Here is an 18,250-nt window from a genome sequence, read left to right on the forward strand (position 1 = left end):
GGTTTACAGATAATAATTATGGAAGCTTTTAAGCCCGCTTTTGTACGAAAAGGTTTTATTAATTTTAATTGATTCTCATTAACCTTATTAAATCGAAAATTTGTCCAACAGATTTTTTTTCCTTTTTAATGTAAATTCCGGTTTCGTGACTGCTCAAACATCAAATCAGCGAAGTGCATTGTTGCCTTTCCATCGGTTTTATTGCGAGCTTTTTGTCCGAGCTTTGTACGTTCGATCGAACTCAAATCTAATAACTCACTGCGAACTTTGCATGAATCTGAAATTAAGCGAGCGACATTTTACACGAAATTTGGAATTAATTGTGCAATAAGGAAGTCCGCCTCTACTGGAATTGGCACTTCCTGAAAAATTTCTCCTATGGTTATGACAGACTCAAATAAAGTTAATGTCAGCTACAGAGTGGTATTTAACTCGGTTTTAATAACAAGGTTTACACAGACTCGGGATGTGTGTTCTGGCGGATGAAATTCGCAACTTGTTCTTCGGAAACTCGAGGATTTCAAGTTCAAGAGATTGTGGAAATCGCTCCAATTTTGTTTTTATTTCCCCGTTTTTTTTTTCAATTTGGATTACAAGGGTTTAATTTAGTTTGTTTGGCATCCAATTAAGACAACCAAATCTTTCGTACAAATTACACGATTTTACCCTCGATGCCTTTTCAAGCGTTGCCTCGAAATGAAATATAAACGACAGGTGAAATCTCTGCGGAGCCTTCAATCGATGCCAAATTTTAATTACGCAGGAATTTATATATCGTCGTCTCCATCAAATATTTCGTGAAATATTCCCCTAGGACCAAACACGCTTAATGTTGTAATATTCACCAGAAACATTACCGTTAATTGTGCTTGAGCGAGCTTATCCTGCACAGAACAGCCACACGTTAAAAATAATAAAAGCGAGCTTTTTGGTAAATGAATTCTTGCGTGTTGGGGTGAAGTTCGGTCAAAACGCAGAGCAATATCACATTTTCTAGTCAAATATTGAAATAATTTCGAAGGCAGAGTTCACGCAAATCTGACCTGCATATAAGACTGAGATTATTTCCGTGGCTTTCCTTTTCGGAATTGGCACGAATTAATTGCTCAAAGGGTGCAGATGTCTGTGCATGCAGGGCACGTTCGGCCTCCACATTTTTATAAATGACTTGAGGTTGGCTAAGTAATTACTTTCTCAAGTCGTCAAATTAAATTAATGATCCTAAAATCTGACTTTCAGAAATCTTTTTCAGCCGGCTGCAATTTACCAGAAGTGGGCTGAACTGAATAACGCTTATGATGAATTCATTTAACTGACTTGTTGGTTGCCTAAATATGGCGCGATTACTGTCATTCTCCAGTTACGAAACTAAAAAGAATTAAAATAAATTTGACGTCTATTCTTGCGTTTCGATGAGCAATGCTGACGCAATGCCAAGTGCTATTTTTCTTGAAAATATCAGATTTATTTTGGCGCCGCCTTCGTGGTGCGCACCACCAGAGTTCGCTGTTTAGTTCAGAGATTTTATTTTGTAAATTGTTTGGCGAAAAATTTTAACTTCGTAGCACATAAATTTTGAGAAATACGACTATTTTGACTATTCTGTTTGTCTTGTCATTGGGATTTCGTCCAAATCTCATTGTAACGTGGAAGGTCAAGTCTGTAAAAACCCCGTAAATTGGGTCCAAAAGGTTGCTTTAAAATTAGTAGCTGATTGTGTAACACGAACGAGAGAGGTCAGAATGTTTTTTTTACAATTTTTGTGACTTTGCATTTCAAACTTTTTCTTTCATATGAGTCTTGTGTTTCTAAATATTTTTGTTGAGAGTCATTGTACTTATCTCTTTTTGCCAATGAGTAGTAAAATCGGCCTCGAAATTCTACAACGACGAGTTCTGCCAGAAGAATTTATTTCAAGCTTAAACAATAGTTACATTATTATTATTAGCTTTAAATAGGTCTAACTTAGAGCCCTGTACCAGGAATACCGTTACTTAGTTATTAATAAACAATCACAATGTCGACTAAATTGACTACAACATTTCTAAGTACAACCCTGTTAAGCTACTTCGTACGCCTCAAATTCCATATCGTCAATCTTCTTCGTCCTTTGCTTCAAGTTGTCGTAGTTATGGTAGTCGTACATGATTTTTGGTTTCGATGTGTTATTGAAGTTGATACCCGCGTAGGTCTTTTCTTTGGAAAGGTCACCCCATTGTGTCATCTTCCTTTCTTCTCCAATGATTTTCGGTTGAGTGTCTTCCATGTTCTTCTTAATAGCCTCGTTGATCACGTTTTTATCTACTTCTTTGTTTTCAAACTCTTTTACGTCTTTGAGCGTTCTTTGTCGGTTTTTCAAATAGTTCATCTTGGACTCCTTCAAGTCGTTGGTTCCTAATAACTCTAACCTACTATTGCAGCTATTCGATTTAATCAACCTGAATTTCACCCCTTGGTAACTCTCCTTGTCGCCTTTCTTGCACCCGCAGTCGACACTCCTCAGTTCGTTGTTTTTGATTTCTTCCATGATGGCTTTGGTGAGGACTGGTTGCCCGCATTGCTTCTTCACCACTCTACCCCCGTAATAAGTGACCGTTGTTCCACATTCCCTTATCTTCTCAAGAATGTCCTCGCTGACGAACTGTCTTTCGCAACAGTGTTCCGCCAGAGAGTCGTACAGATTTTCCTGACTACCGAAATCTGAAATATTCGATGGATTCGAGTTGGAGTCCGTCGCCGAACAGTGGTCCTTATCAGGGTCGTTAGGTTTAGGAACGCATTTATCGTTGCCATCTTCAAATTGTTGAGCACTTTGCGACCTAGTTAATCCTCCTTCAAATAATTGGCGAACTTGCTTAACAGTGTCTGGATTCGGAAGTTCATCATCATTCACCTCTTTATTCACTCGAATGGGATGGTAGAAGAAGTGTCTTTTCAGATTTGCCTGTTCTTCGGGGGTTTTGTGTAAAAGCGGAGTAACGTTCTTCGCGGCCTTTGTAGTTTTCTTCCTCGACTCGTGGGGGATTTTTGTCCGTATCGGTTCGATGATGACGATGTTATTGTCACGAAGCAACTCTTGGAAACTGTAATCTTGCAAATATTGCATCAGTCCGTCAAACTGACTTTCTTTCTCACAGTTAGCGAAGATCTTCTTCTGGAAGAGGTCGGATTTGACCACTCTGTACCTCACGTGATCGAATTCTGGAAAAGCCACGCTCATGGATTTCGAAACAGGTTTGTGGTTGGAGTCTTCGTCTTTTGACACGATTTCGACGATATTCGGATTAAGACTTTCAAACTGGTTGTTGTTGTGGAAGATGTAGTTATTATTTTTCGAGTTTTCGAAGTAATTGCACGTTTCTTTGATCAGAGGAGATATTTTTTCAACTTTCTCCACTGGTTTCTTCTCGAAGAGTTGCTTGGCCATTTGGACTTTGTTGGGTTTTTCCGGTTCCTTCTCCTCCGGCTCGAACTTCTTTTTCACGTCCTCGACTTTGGTCTGGACGTCGACAATTTTACACTTCGGGGGAGCCTCTTCAACTACTTCACCATTCTCATTATTATTGAGCATTTTATCCCAGTAGTTCCTCATGGTGCCTAACTTCTCATGGTACTCTTTCGTGCACTCGTTCATTTTCGTTGTCATGGCGACTATTTCCGGTTTCGTAAAATTATGGTTCTCGTCAACGGTGGTACTTAAGGTTTCCTTCAAGTTTTTGACAGCTTCTAAAAATTGTTCCTCAGGTTTGTGCTTCGACTTCTTACTTTTGCTCTTGCGCGGCACTTTCGCTATCTTCAATTCGAAATCGACGTTCGCTGCATTCGCTGTGATGTCAAAATGTTTCCCGATATTCACTATAAATCTACTTTCACCACCCTCAATTGGTTTTTTGATCGTTGTTTTTTCACACTTGCGCAACTTCCGGTCAATCTTCTCGCATTTCCGGAGACTTTTTGTCACGGCTAAATCTGGGAGGGAGTAGAATCGGTTGTCGATCAAGTTTGTACTTTTACGCGATAAATTTGAGAGTTTCTTTGTGATGAAGTTCTGTAGAGGTTTTCTGGAGCCTTTTTGGGTTTCGAGGAATTCCCGCAGGTAATTATGACTATGTTTGTTTTTTTCTTCTTCTGTTTCTTCGATTGGATCTGGATCTACAGCGACTATGGTTTTGTATTCTTCGTTTTCTTCAGGGGGAGAAACAACTTCGATGTTGGTGACGAGATTTTGATATGTGTGTGGTTCGATTGGTTCTAAAGACGGAGGTTCTTCGTCGATTTCTACGATTCTTGTGATGTTTTCATTGATTTCGTCGAGATTCTTGTCGGTTTCGAAATGTTCCAAGCTGATATCGTCGTTGTCGACTTGGGGGTCTTTGGGTTTTTCTTCGGAGGAGTCTGAAGAGTAGCTGCGCCTCTTGTCGCGGTAATAAATCTGTTTCTCGTTAATGTAAGGAGTTGGTCCTCTAATGGTTTTCGGTTTCGCGTAGTGATTTTCTTTGATTGAGTCGTACAGAGGTCTATTGGTGCTCAGTACGATGTTATCGTCGTACGGGATGCTTTCTGGTTCAGTTATCGTCCACTTCCCCGCAGAGATGTTGTCACACGACGAGTACTTCTTGCTTAAATTGTCACCGTACGAGGACAGGTCATCCGCGAACGAAATAGCGTCGGTATTATCAGTGTCGTACTTGGAATCCGGGTAATAATTCGGTAAACTTAACCCAGGAAGTTCATCATACGACACCCTGCACTCTGTATTTATTGACGTTTTATTCTGATAGTTTGAGTCCAAGCTATCGTGTTCCTTGCCAATAATAAATTTGGGACTAGCCAAGTTACTTATTGACGAGTACACAGCTTCGGGGGCGGCGCGTCTCGGCGGCGAATAATCCGGTGGGGTTAAGCTCAACTCTCGCTTGCTAGAATAGAGATTTTCCACGCTGGATCCCTTAACGACCGCGTACCTGCAAACTGTCACTTTTTCAACAATCCTTTAAACTCCCTGCAGTCTTACCTGGGTTCCTTGGACCTCTCGATCAATTTAGCTCGAGGAATCAATTGGGAGCGCCTTGGTCTGCTCGACTCTTGGATGTCGAAATTAGTGAAGACGTCGCCGCGCGTGATGGCCAAACTACGACTACGTCTTAATGTCCCGGACTCGAGAGGATCGCCCCAAGGATCGCTCGAGACGTTTTCTAAACTCCCACGTTTTGTAGGGCGTTTTGTGTAGGTGCTGTTGTCGATCGAAGGACGAACACCGCGACGGGGGTTGAGCTTTACGTTGTTGATGCAGGATTCGCGTTCTTGTCTGCAAATGAAAAATGGTTAGTGAGATCACCACTAAAAAGTTAATCTCGGTGTTTGCTGAAGCAATTGGCGGTACATTACAAGGTTATATTACGTGTGTTTGTGCACGATATTGGTGCAATTACCAAGCGGACTACGAGGATTATCTTGTCGCAAAGTACTTTACGAGCGTTCGAATGACGGATTTTATTTATTACAAGGAAGTGGAGTCGCGTGGGGCGGTCGAAACACGAAACAGGACTTGCGAATGTTATTTCAATGTCGTGTTTACCAGTTGCACAAATTGCGACGCTCAGGACGATGACTTTGATTGCAGAATGGCAGTGACATGAATCCAAAAGAGTCAAAATAAGAACTTGAAGATATTTAGGGACTTGCATATCAAAGGCAGCAACGAGAATGATTCTTAATTTGGAAAATCCATAAACTTTACGCTGCTGTATGAGTAGGTACTTAACTGTTAACTTTAATCACCAAAAAGAACGGGCAGAAATCTTAATAAAGGCGAAATGGTGAACGTTTTGTTGACTTTAAGAAGCCACTTTCCATACGAAAACATTGTTTTGTTTTTGAATCCACTCTTGCGTGTTAAAATCAGGTGGTTGTACATCAGACGAAAGCCTCAACTCCAACTTAATTTAGTCATTTATTCTACCGGTCAATTTCTTATCGGAAATGAACTCCGGAAGCTTTCGATGGTAAACCCCCAACCGAGCTAGGTCCGGGACCAAATCCGGCTGCGTTTTTTATCACGAAACACCTTATCAGGTCACTCTGCGGCATTTCCAACCCTCTCGTCTCTTGCGATCCACGACCTATTTTTAGCGGTTTGGTATACACGTAATGTCGGCATCCACACGAACTGAAAATGTTAATCACGACGGAATTCCGAGCGTTTTAGTAACTGTCAAAATGTTCCCACGCGGAGTAAAGCAAATCGACCTCTTCTGGAGTAGGTTATTGTAGTCTCATAACTCCAGCTGTTACGTGAATAATTCAATTTATCAGGCAAACACTGATATCCTCGAGCCCCATCACCTGTCCCATCAAACTCTCATTACGCCATTACAGATAAAGACATGTAATTTTACTCCGCATTGGATCTGGAGTAGTCTATTGATCGGACTATAGTGTGGTATGCAGAGACAGGGCGTCAAAGGGCACGGTTTAATATTCATGAAAATACTGGCTTTGTTTAGATAATGGAGAGTTTTGTTGGACGTACTTGTACAAGTATTTGACTAATTCGCGCATTGTTGGGGTTGTAAGCGATTTTATCACGTACTCGAAATACGTTAGTGATATGTATGGGTAAAACGAAAAGTTAGGAAGCATGAAAAATCTCGTTTATGTGTGAAAGAAGTTTGAAAAGCACTGATGTGATTCTGCAATGGAGTGGAAAATTTTGAATGGAGCATTTGCAAATATGACATTTTGCTTATAGTGCTTGACAAGTAGGAGATTTAAAAATCAAAACACAAAGCCACGATGGCGAGGGTGCTGAATGCAAAAAGATGTGGCGCTTATTTATATTTCAAATCTAGGCGATTATTGAATTTTTCATTTCCATACTCAAATAAACACAATCAATAGTTTTTACATTTGTATTAAACGTATTTTTATCGACATTTAGTATTAATTCATTAAATAGCTCTCCTGAACTAATCCAATTTTATTGATTCTCTGTTTTTTTACTGCATCAATTTTCTCGTGACAGAAACAAAAAATCTCTGCTATTAGCTGATTAATTAAAATTATATTAGGTCAGTTCGCTTGTTGCAAGGCAATTTCGCTATGGAAAATCTACGAATTATTATCGATTCAGAGCGTGTTATGATTGGATATTCAAATTTCGATACGTTTGTCCAAGCTCCATTAGTTTATGCGATTTAACTGGTTGATAGTTCACTTTCATTTTAATGTGTTTCGTCAGAGAGTGTTTTTATTGGACACTTCTTGTCACAGGCCTGCAATCAATGGTTTTTGCGTTGTCGTAACTCCTCCTTTTTTAACTTTTTATTGTGTTATTGGATTATAATTTGCTTAGAGAAATTACAAATGGTGACCTTAGAAATTTGGGTCAACAAAGCTCACGTATTGTGTTACCTAATTCTGCGGTTTTTTTTTGGAGATGTGTGATAGGTATACCTATTGGCTTAATTGCCTGTTCGTAATTTTTTTAAAATTTGATTTCTTCAAAAATATGAAATTTTAACATTCCTATAGCGTCCTAATTTTTACATTTTCAAATTAGACTTTTCACGTCCTTCCAAATGATTGAAAAAAGAGGATAAGAGTTCAAATATCCATGAAACACAAAGATCTCAAATCATCTCAACAAATCTAAAGAATCCAGAAGGAAAGAAAGGAACGAATTTAAGGAATCCGGGTAATCCCTACTAACAATCCAGAAAAATATGTTTAAATCGAATGAATATGAGATATTAAAGGACTCGGAGACATCTAAAAAAGCGGAACGAATCTAAAAATCTAAGATTTTTACGGATTTATGGGATTAAAACGACCTGAAAAATCCGAAACATGTAAAAGCTCTGAGAGTCTTTCAGGATTTGCAGGACCTGAGTCATTTATACGTCATTTTTCCTGCAGAGAATTTACCGATTGGAACCAATTTTGGAATTTAGCAGGTTTTGAAAGGAAATAAGTTAGATAGTGGTGTATATATCTTAATTTTGATTAAAACGTTTTTTTTCCAATAAAATACTTTCAAATTTGCACTGAAACAAATAATTTTAAGTTTATTCCTGATGCTCTTTCAATTTTATGACAATTTAACAAATGACGCAGTTTTTGTTTGACATTCTGCAGGAATTGCAGTGTGTAGGTTGCTTTGCTAAACAACTAATTACAGACTCGTATTTTGATTTTGGCGGCTACAAACAAATCTCTGCAGGAAAAATGAGGTTTTAAGCAGAATTTTGAAATATTTGCAGGATTAGAGAATCCAAAAAAGAACAAAAAAAGAATAGAAATTTAATTCAGGCATAAATATAAAGAACTCGAAAAATCATAAAACAAATTTATTAAATACGACCGATAAGGATCAGAATTTGCAAATTTAACAACAGATGTATAATCTTATATTTTCGTACACTCTGTTGACCTCAGAATTCAATCAAATCTAATCTAAACCTTAAAATAGGTCAAAATGAAATCAGACTATTTGCAAGCGTTTCCATCACTTGATTAACTTGAACTTTTAGAGAAATGCATTTGATGGTATCATAACTTCATTAATGTGCTATTTAATCAGAGATTGAATTTAATTAAAAGCGATAAAAACGATATTCTTTGGTTTTTTTAGTTTAATTGATGTATGTATGTACATGTGTACTTTTTTAATGATCGTCATTTCCAATTAAAATAGTGCAATTTTGAATCTGTGCCGAATCGTTTATAAGCCAATTACAATTTTAATTAGGTTGGTCTAATTTTATTATGGAACGGAGGATTATTATTTAAATTATTACTCCTTATATTTATGTTATTATTATTTCGAAACTGTAACTGACATAGAAAATTGTTTTATCTTGGATTTATTATTCACTGAGACCCATAGGTAAAGATTGAACGTAATCCAATTAGTAATTAGTTAAATTTCTATCATATTACATAATGCGATTACAAACTTTGATAGAATTTAATTCCATTTAATCAATAAAGTCTGAATTCAGGCTTTGTGGGAAATGTTGGGCAGTTTGGAAGTATTTTGGCAAGTTTATTATTCTGTGGAAACGAATTATTTTCAAGTGATGTGCTCAGAATGTTGACATTAGTCATAAGTTAAATTATTTGCATAATAATTTTCACAATGTTGATAAGAATTTGGGATGATTTCACTTTTAACTATAATTAACACAAGTATTTTTACGTAAACATTTACTGAACTAATTATGCGTGAAACACATTCTGATTATGATCATTATCGATCATAAAGCAATAAGCATCATCATTACTGCAACCCGTTCATAAACAGCAGTGCTCGTGACATGACAACAGAAATGCGCGTGTTTTGTAAACTGAAATGCCCCTGTCACAACTATGCAAAAAGTTCAACTAGAAATAACTTGTTAACTCGCTTGCACCGCTTGCAGTGACAGAAACACGTTGCATTCTTTAAATCCGCGCTTCTCGAGCGAGCAATTTTAATAAATGTCGTAAATCAAATTTAAAGCAACCCGCTGGGTGCCAAATTAGATCATTTTGATGGTCTATAAATTTTTAGCCCGGCATGCTATCACATGTTTCCGTTGTGAAACTCCGCAAGCATGGAAGTCGGAAATTAGATTTTCCATGTTAATCGGAATTTATCGCTTAATTCCATCTCAAGAAATCTTAAAGTGACAAATCCGCATTGGTCAATCGGTTTGTCCTTTTGCGAGTCCGGTGACGCGAACAAATGGATTAAGGACGCTCCGATTGGTTTCGTTCTTGAACTACTTCGAAGGGTAAAAAGCGTCGTCGCGCCGTTACATGTGACGCCTCGTTATCTTAAAAGGATGCAATAAACATATCCGAGGATGTCTTGTGCTTTGTTTCGGTTCGCGTGACTTACGGGGTGGTTGGACGTCCACTTTCACTATCACACACCAACACTTGTTACACCTGCCATAGTCGGTACGCCACTGAATAGTACCACTGACAGTACTAACCTTGTACCTATGGAAATAAGTGTACAAACAAGCGCGATTACATCGAAAAGCAAATTATTCATTAAAAAGCGACCGCCGCGACTCGAAATCACTTTCCGGTGCGTCGCAAGGGCGAACAATAGTTCCCGCTCTGTTGTTTCTAGCCCATTTGTTGCATTTTAGTAGTGAGTCACGAACGACCCACTTTGCGTTAAACAAATATACAAACAAGACGTTTATTGTTGTTTTAGCAGTGCGTCAGATGATAGAGAAGCTTACGCAACGCATTTTCCGAAATTTAGCTTTTTTCGTGTTTGCGAAAAGCCCAAGGGAGCTTTCCCCCCTAATGAAAATTCCAACGGATCACCTTTTATCTTCCAGGTTTATAATGGGGTTAATTTAAATTAGTTTGACGATTAGGGTTCGAAGGGTTTTTTCCTGCGGTGTGTGTTCAGGATTATACAAAGAGGAAGCCGCAAAGCTGCGCAACTTGCTATCTTGTAATGCTCCTGTAAATGTGTACCTAAGTGGAATCTATTATTTTTATTGCGATAATTCTGTTTACAAAGTAACGGCCTCTTCTTCTCGAACAAATATGTGTTTTTTACAATTTATGGAGAAAACTTCTGTATCGAGAGGTGGTAGATGCGTCTTTGTCGAGTTCTGAAAACTTTTCCGTATTTTGTTAGTATTGCACATTCGTCTTGCGAAAATGGGGGACGAAGTATGTAGTCTGCAGGTGCAGTGAATTTTTCATGACTAGTTTTACGGGGTCAGACGTGTTTCATCGTCGGTCAGCATTGCCTTTTTTGTCTTAAAAAAAAGAAGGAAATAAAGGAGAGATATTTTGTCGTGATATTTTTTTCTTATTAGATTTTGTTTTATTAACATTATTAGAGATTGTGATATTTCTGTTTTGTTTATGAACTGTGCAGAAAAAAAAATACCGAACATCTGAAACAAGACATTTTTATTAATACAATAAAATGAAAAATGTTCAAATAGGATGCGGAAAAGGGAAAAACCGCATATTTAAAGAACTTTTTGGGATTTTTTAATTGGCAACATATTGTTTGCCTTTTGATTCCATGAACGTAAAAATTGTTATAATGTTATTTCTGAAAAATGTTACAATTTCAATGAACTGAGCCAACAAAATGAAATTTTAATTGTAAATTTGGATTGACATGAACACAGTTTATCATTCTTTGTGATTTTTGCAGCAATTTTGGAACGGCTGTATCTGCGATTTTATTATGTATTTTCCAAATTTTTTTATTATATGCATTCATGAATTCCCGAATGCTTCGACTTTGATGTCTTAGAATTATTCTGTTTAAATTCAGTTGTAAAAGTCTCTGAATTTTTGGATATTTTTTTCCTGTTTATCGGTACATTATTTACATTTCCTTTTTTTTGGACGAGTTTTTTTTATTCGTATTCTTTTTAGCTTAGAATTCTATGCTTTCTCTGAGTTTTTTTATTATTCTGATCATTGAAATAGTACAAATGCTCTATTTTTTTTGTTCGTTTTTTAAATTCTTTGTATGTATCGTCGGGTTCCCCGTTTTTATCATCATTTTAGTATTTTAGTGATAATTTAAACCGTTTATTTTTATTTCTTAGAGGTTTTGAGTTCCTTTTTTTTTCTTTAAATTCTTTAATTTTCTGGATTTTCTTGATTTATAGATCTTCTAGTTTCTTACGACTTGAGTCTTCATATTGATTATAGCCTTTCGATTCTTCGCATTCCTTGGATTTGTATTTTTTTTAATTTACTAGATTTTTAAATGTTTAAATTATTTTTTTAGATTTCTCAGTGGAAATCAAAATGCAATTTTGTTTCGAAACAAAAAAATGAAACAACTTCTTACTCCATCTAGCGTAAGTGAAATGAGCATCTATCAAACTTAGTTACAACAAGAAAACAAAACTTTTGTTCTAGAGGTAATTTATCATCAATATAATTCTATAAATGGAATCCAACCGAGATAAATCGAACGATTCCCTTGCTCCCGTTTCGTACACACATAATCTAAAATAGATAACGACAATTTTTTTGCGTCTGAGGTTGTCGCATTTTTTATATTTAAAAATCTCGCTATTATTGTAGCATTAATTTAAAACTAATCTCTGCACCGATCGTAACCATGCTGCCACTGTTAGATATCCTTGATTTAGTAGTGTTTATCCAAAGCTCAGACAATCCAAAAATGTGGCAAAATGAACAAAATGACTGTAAACTCTGTAAAAGCATCCGCTATGTTGTTTCAGCTCTGTTTAATGAATTAGCTTTCACACTTTAAATTGTTGGAGGAGTGAAAATGACCATTTGTTTGAATTTGAAACATTTTGTTTACATTTTGAAGACAATAACCATTCCCAACATTTGTAATCAAGGATCTGCACAACAATTACACGAAACATTTTGAGTGAATGTGGTGTGTTGGTGTGTTCGTCTAATTGAGTTACATTTTATACACACGTCTTCAAAACTTAACGATCTTGAGGATGATCTGATTATTTTTGGTCGTAACTATTAAATTTAATTACCACAGTCTACAACTAGCGACTTTGTTTTATTTTTACGTTTTAAATGTCATGAAATAGTCATGATCATGAATAGCTGTTTGTATTTTGAAGACGGGGATGACTTAATACATCGTACGAACAAATAAATCTTGCCAACATGCTAGTAACTTGAACACAATACTAATTACATGTGAAACTAAATTTAGGTGATATGACTTAGCGTTTGGCCCGCATCTAACGTTTTTCTGAATCGTTCAATCAAGATTTTCTTGAAACCGGAGCCGAGTTTTTTTCACATAAGTAAAGTAATTAATTTATGTTTTCCGAGCCGGCTAAAACCGGGTCATATTTTGAATTTTCATAATTGTACACACCGTACGCACTTAATTAAGGCCAAATTTCTTGGCAATTATCACTTGGGTCAACACAATGCTCGTGTCTAATGATAACCCATCCAAGAAATAATCGATTCAATTACCATCATTAACAGTAATTACTCCTTTCGTGGAGGTTTCCATGCTCTGTACAACATGACGAATTGAAAAAAATGTAAATTTGAATGATGGGACGAAAAACCAACTCATCCAGACGCACACACCCGGATTTACGGTACGCACACGTATACCACCCAGCATCGCGTCGTTGCACCGGATTTCCGGAACGCGGCCCTATTGTCATTGAAATTTCTTGTAATTAGTGGAAATGGAGCGACCGCAAAATAAGTGCAATTTTATAATGCAATCACCCGAGTGTGTACCGTAATTCTAACGAAAGCGATTACCATTCGGTTTTAATTGACGGGGAACGGGGGCGTGAAGAAAATACGAAGATTACGTAAAGAACGACTCACCTGTTTCGGGATTTCGTAGAACACTAGAGGATGATGGTATTGGCGGCGCGATTATCCGTCGTCCTTGAAGGATGTATTGTTATTACGCGATATATGCAAGGTTGTGAGAAAAAGCGCGGGCATCCTTTCACGTGTCACGATTTAAAAACAAAACAAACGGGGTCGGTTTCCGGGTTCCGGGCGACAATTCCGGTAAAATCATTTTTACAGGTGCAGCCGCAATTAAAAAACACGGCGCTCGAGCTATTAGTTTAATTAAGATCAAGCACCTAATTGAGGCTTAAACACGCGAGTATGAGATACGTGTTTTTTCCGGACTGTTGATGGACACTCCCACAATTTGAATATCAAATACCGATAATCAAAACATTGTTATTAAAGTTATTATTCACCTTCATATGAAGGAATGCCCTTCGGTGATTCGCTTTTAATCGCAATTAATTATTATTACAATCGAATTGACCGTTTTTTCGACCAAGCAATTACGTAAGTACAACAAAGTCTTCGTTTTTACGTGACTTCGTAATGGAAAAATAATTTAATAATGAAATGCTTCAAACAGAAATCCAATAACATGAAGGAGTGGATTAATGAATGTTCAAGAGGAAAGCTCGTGGATCTGAATCGATACGTAATGATTGCGCTCTAAATGAACATTCCTGATGTGTGTTAATTTACAGTTCGAGGCTTTATTCCTATATAATTTATTAATATAATTGGATGCGCTGTATTCGTGCTAGGAATAATGGTAACGCTCTGGTGGAAATTAGTAATAATCAGGATGTCTCCATGCGCTACTGAAAATACCATTTTCTGATGTTTTGTCGCGTTTGGAAGCTAGTTGCTGTGAACTTTTACAGTTTCCGGAGTTAATTCCAGCTTATTGTTACATATTTAGCAGTTTCAAGTTGCTGATGGGAAAATTTCAACAATTTCAACAGGCTCAAAAAGGAAAGCGAAAAGTTGAGTTAAGGATGGGGAGAAATGAGTGCGAAGTTGTAAATAATGCATAACTTGGAGTTTCATTAGGATTGAGATTAAAATCTCGACCACTCATTAAGTTATTATGATTTTAAAATAGAACAAATGATGAATTGCCTGTTGGCGTTTCCCAGCCGAAAAGAAATTTTGCGCTTGCAGCGCATTTCAAATTACTAATAAGAAACTTTCGGAAACCACTTCCTTTACGAGTACCAGTGATGGAGGTTCAGCATGCAGCTAATTAGAAATGGACAGTACTCAGTCATGTAAATCTAATAATAAAATTGTAATTTTAGAAATTACTACTCAATTATATCAACAGGGTGCAAATGCATTTCAGGAAGTTATTGTTTATGTAGATATTTCGCTAGGAGCAAACATAATTTAATTGAAAGTAAAGCTGATGGGGCTTTGGAAACGTAGTTTTATTTCACTCTGGTTATATTAAATTTTACCAATTTTATCATAGATTTAGCCCCAACAAGATTATTTATCAACCCGAAAGCAAGAGGCGTGCCGGAATGCCGTAATGCTTTTAAAATTTGCTCAACTGCAACAAATAGATAATTAAGTTTCGCCGGAAGAACATTGGATAAAACTATACAGAAAATCAAAAGTTTTCCGAGGACTATAATCCGATTTACAATAGTTAGTTAAATTATTAATGGGTGTTCAAAGTACAAAACGTATTTAAATAATTCATGTAACCTTGTTTCCCAAGATTTATTACAATGAGTCGAAATGATTCAATTTTTTGTAAAACAGGAAGTCAATTGTATTGAAAAACAATCACTTATGTTATTATAGGGAAGACGAAGCACTTAAGTTCCATGACATTCGAAGCTCCTTTGACAAATGAATTTTTATTACAGAAAGATTTCGGGTTCATTAAAATGTTTGTTAACGCTATAATTTTCACATCATAACCCGCATACCGAAAACGACGGTTGACTTATTTTAAGAGAACATCTATTTTAAATCTGAAGATAAATGCCGCCGTCGCGACGCTTTTTCTGCACGTCTCCGCAAATATCTGCCATCGCTTTGCTTTTTTTCCGCTGCTTAGATAACTCGTCCCTTAAAATGCACAATTTTCCCCAATCTGCCCCATTGATTTTCGTCCCACGTCTCGAATCTACGTCGTTGATTAATTAAAATTCGCTCGATAAACAAAACAATCGCATTTGATTCAGTGCTTTGTTTAATTTCCGAGTATAATTTTATTTTAGTATTTGACGGGACGTCATTACATAATTCCGTTCCGACAACCTGCGGACGTGCGCCTACCTTAACAGGTATAAATCATTGGACTGAATGGCGGGGAGGCTCGTTAGATGATGACGGCAATAAATCATGCGAAAATTTCAGATTTACATTAAAATTGATGGAGTTACTTCGATGGCGCATTGCTTCTTCCTGCGTTATCAGAGAGTAAATTTCTGCGACAACATGCTGTTTGGGGAGATTACTTTACCCTGTGGAATCAACTCGAACGTCACGGTCTTTCTCGTGCCGAGTCGTTAGTTTAATTTCGTTCCATATCTCGTCCGTAATTCCTGCAGAGTTAACTCTATTAGTTCGTTTGCAGGATTATGATGACCCAGATCGGGACGAAATCTGTGAGGCTTTCGCAGGTAAATGAGCGGTTAAGTAAACATTAACAATTTACAGGTCGACACCTGGTGCCATTGACAATGACTGTCAATATTTGTACAAAGTTACTTCGAACTGACGATTTTCACATGGGGGATTATGTTTACTGTCAAATGACGGAAGTTAGGGAAAACCGCAGGAAATGTCTTCTGTTAGTTTCAGCAGGAATGATAATTGGGAAACGGGTGCAGTGGAGGTGTACTTACAGGAATGAGGAACGTGAAAGAGCCGTATTTTGAATGTTTGGCGTGTTTCAACAATTGTTCACAGGTGAAACAGTCTTTGATCTTTTTACCCAGGTTTCCAAATCAAGCTCTTCTTTTAGTGTCAGGTTGTACAGAAACCGAGTTCTAAATTTACTGTTTTTGTCGTTCTTTATTGTAACAATGGAGTAATTAAAATTTCACTTAGCCTTCTACAAGATTCGAGCATTAACCTTCTCAATTTTAAAGTCATCTTCCCTTTTGTTTTATTTATTAAAATCTTTTTTTATTTATATTCACTACTGACTTCTTTCTTTTCACTCGTACGCACTGTGCTTTATCAAACAAGCAAACGTGATGAATAATAAAAAGTAAACAATATTTTCACTTCACCCTAATAGCTACTCCTCTGCAGATGTTCCGCGAGCTCCTCTTTACTAAAACTTCTTTTCACCGCGTTCTTCATTCTCTACCTAATAGTACCCAACAATTCGCTATTCACTTGCTATGCGTCCGCCATGTGTTTATATGGGTTGTGTAACTGATTGCACAAATTGACATGATTACTTCGGATTTACACAAATAACAGTTTCGATTGTCTCGTCGGATGCGGATAATTCCGCTTCGCTAACGACGGCAGCCCGGAATTTTCCGGGAAGTCTTGAAAAACACGATCCTAAAGCACGTCCGTATATCGAAATTCTAAATTGAGTTTGCTTTTTTTCAAAACCCTCGAAAGCTCGCGATTTCAAGAGATTCGTGGAAGTTCCCGGATTCGCGAATTTTGGATAAACATCCAAAGTATTCCGGCGAGAAATTGGATGGAACGCGAGATGTCTGGACTCCATTAACAAGAATTCGAAAAAAAGCTCAATTCTCAGTACAAATCTTCTCGGATGACTATCGTTGAAAGGCCGCGTTTTAAGTTTAGAAAAAGTCAAAGGATGAAGACGAAAACGAGACGCGGTGGATCCATTCATGAAAGATGGGTCTATAAATCTAAAGTTGATGCTCTTATGTTTTCGGTTGGGGTTTTTTACATTTATCGGATAAAGTTGGCAGGTCCTCGTGAAGGTACAAATTTGAGGTATTTGAATAGCGTCGTGTTCAATTTCTCTTTTAGAAAAACCGTTACATATTTGAAATTTATACGTTGCTCTTCAATGCAGAAAATGATTGTGCGTTTGGGGCCTGGCATTAGCAATTCAGTAGTTTCGGGAGAAGAGAAACATTTTAAATTTATATTAAATTTTCTCGGTCGGTCTAAGCGTTTACGACATTTAGTTCCATGTTTTGTTATCATAAAGAGAAATAACAGAATTTAATCAAAAAAGGATCAAAATTTAGTAGCTTTGTTTAATTTTGCACAAACCGGTCGTCGTTTTGCAGAAACTTTCAAAAAGCCAAAGCTAACAAGGAGCGTAGCTTGGTGTTGCACGTATCCTCCTACCTTCTTTTTCTTTGATTCTGGCCCTTGGATAATCCCTCCTCGGCCATCCACAGCGCCTCCTGCGCATCATGTAAGAAATCCACCCTCCCATCATGACAATTGCTCGGTCCTGCACCTATTTTCTTGCACTAATGAATCACGAAACACTCAAAGGGTTGTATCACAATCCCGGCGAAAGTGTTAAAGGTGTACACTGTCACTCGTACGGGCGTGCAGTCCGTAATAATCCGCGTGTTGGTATGGCACACTCTCTTCGCTTACAATGGACGTATTAATTAAATTTTATAACGTTTTCTTCGGTGCGCTTTCTGCTTCGAGGAGTATATGGAGTAACGGTGCGAGAGAGACGGTGTAGTCGTGTTGGACTTATGTACACTTTGTATGTGCTTTTTCTTAATTAAACTTTGTATTATAACAATCGTAGGTTTGTCAGAGGTTTAACGGTTTTCGCGTCTTAATTAATAAATCATTACCTAAGAGATGGGAGCGAACGTGTTCAGAAGAGGAACAATAGAAAGGGAGCAACTGACACGAGGGTAATAAATTGGGGGCTATTATAACAGTTGGAGGGCTTTATTTAGATAAATTAAGTTGACAATGGGTTTTAAAGTAGTCGATGGTT

At 37.2% G+C, this 18,250-nt stretch overlaps 2 protein-coding genes across 4 annotated transcripts in view; one reads left to right on the plus strand and one right to left on the minus strand.

The window, feature by feature from the left end:
• Positions 1–18,250, plus strand: part of MCU (mitochondrial calcium uniporter) — a 39,249-nt gene that overhangs the window by 9,885 nt on the left and 11,114 nt on the right. The window lies entirely within an intron of this gene.
• jv (javelin) lies at positions 1,894–17,852 on the minus strand. 2 transcript variants are annotated; one of them, XM_088036752.1, is made up of 3 exons: positions 17,629–17,852; positions 5,015–5,308; positions 1,894–4,964 (listed from the first exon to the last, which is right to left on the minus strand). In XM_088036752.1, the coding sequence occupies exons 1-3, from the start codon at positions 17,673–17,675 to the stop codon at positions 2,060–2,062; spliced, it is 3,246 nt and encodes a 1,081-aa protein (XP_087892878.1). In that variant the 5' UTR covers positions 17,676–17,852; the 3' UTR covers positions 1,894–2,059. The 2 variants fall into 2 exon arrangements, 1 of the variants encoding a protein (XP_087892878.1); XR_015770149.1 differs by lacking the exons at positions 1,894–4,964; positions 17,629–17,852 and adding an exon at positions 9,884–10,198 and having other exon boundaries at positions 5,216–5,308.

Source organism: Gnatocerus cornutus, chromosome 5, assembly GCF_029298725.1.
Source record: "Gnatocerus cornutus isolate USDA-ARS CGAHR chromosome 5, icGnaCorn1.1, whole genome shotgun sequence".
In the NCBI taxonomy this organism is placed as follows: domain Eukaryota; kingdom Metazoa; phylum Arthropoda; class Insecta; order Coleoptera; family Tenebrionidae; genus Gnatocerus; species Gnatocerus cornutus.

What these genes read in the sequence shown, in the direction of transcription:
- jv (XM_088036752.1), bottom strand. Translation starts at nt 17,675, where the DNA reads ATGGCCGAGGAGGGATTATCCAAGGGCCAGAATCAAAGAAAAAGAAG. An exon ending in CAGAATCAAAGAAAAAGAAG is followed by an intron (nt 5,309 to 17,628) that starts GTAGGAGGATAC and finishes TTTCATTTGCAG; the next exon opens with ACAAGAACGCGAATCCTGCA. An exon ending in GAGAGGTCCAAGGAACCCAG is followed by an intron (nt 4,965 to 5,014) that starts GTAAGACTGCAG and finishes GACAGTTTGCAG; the next exon opens with GTACGCGGTCGTTAAGGGAT.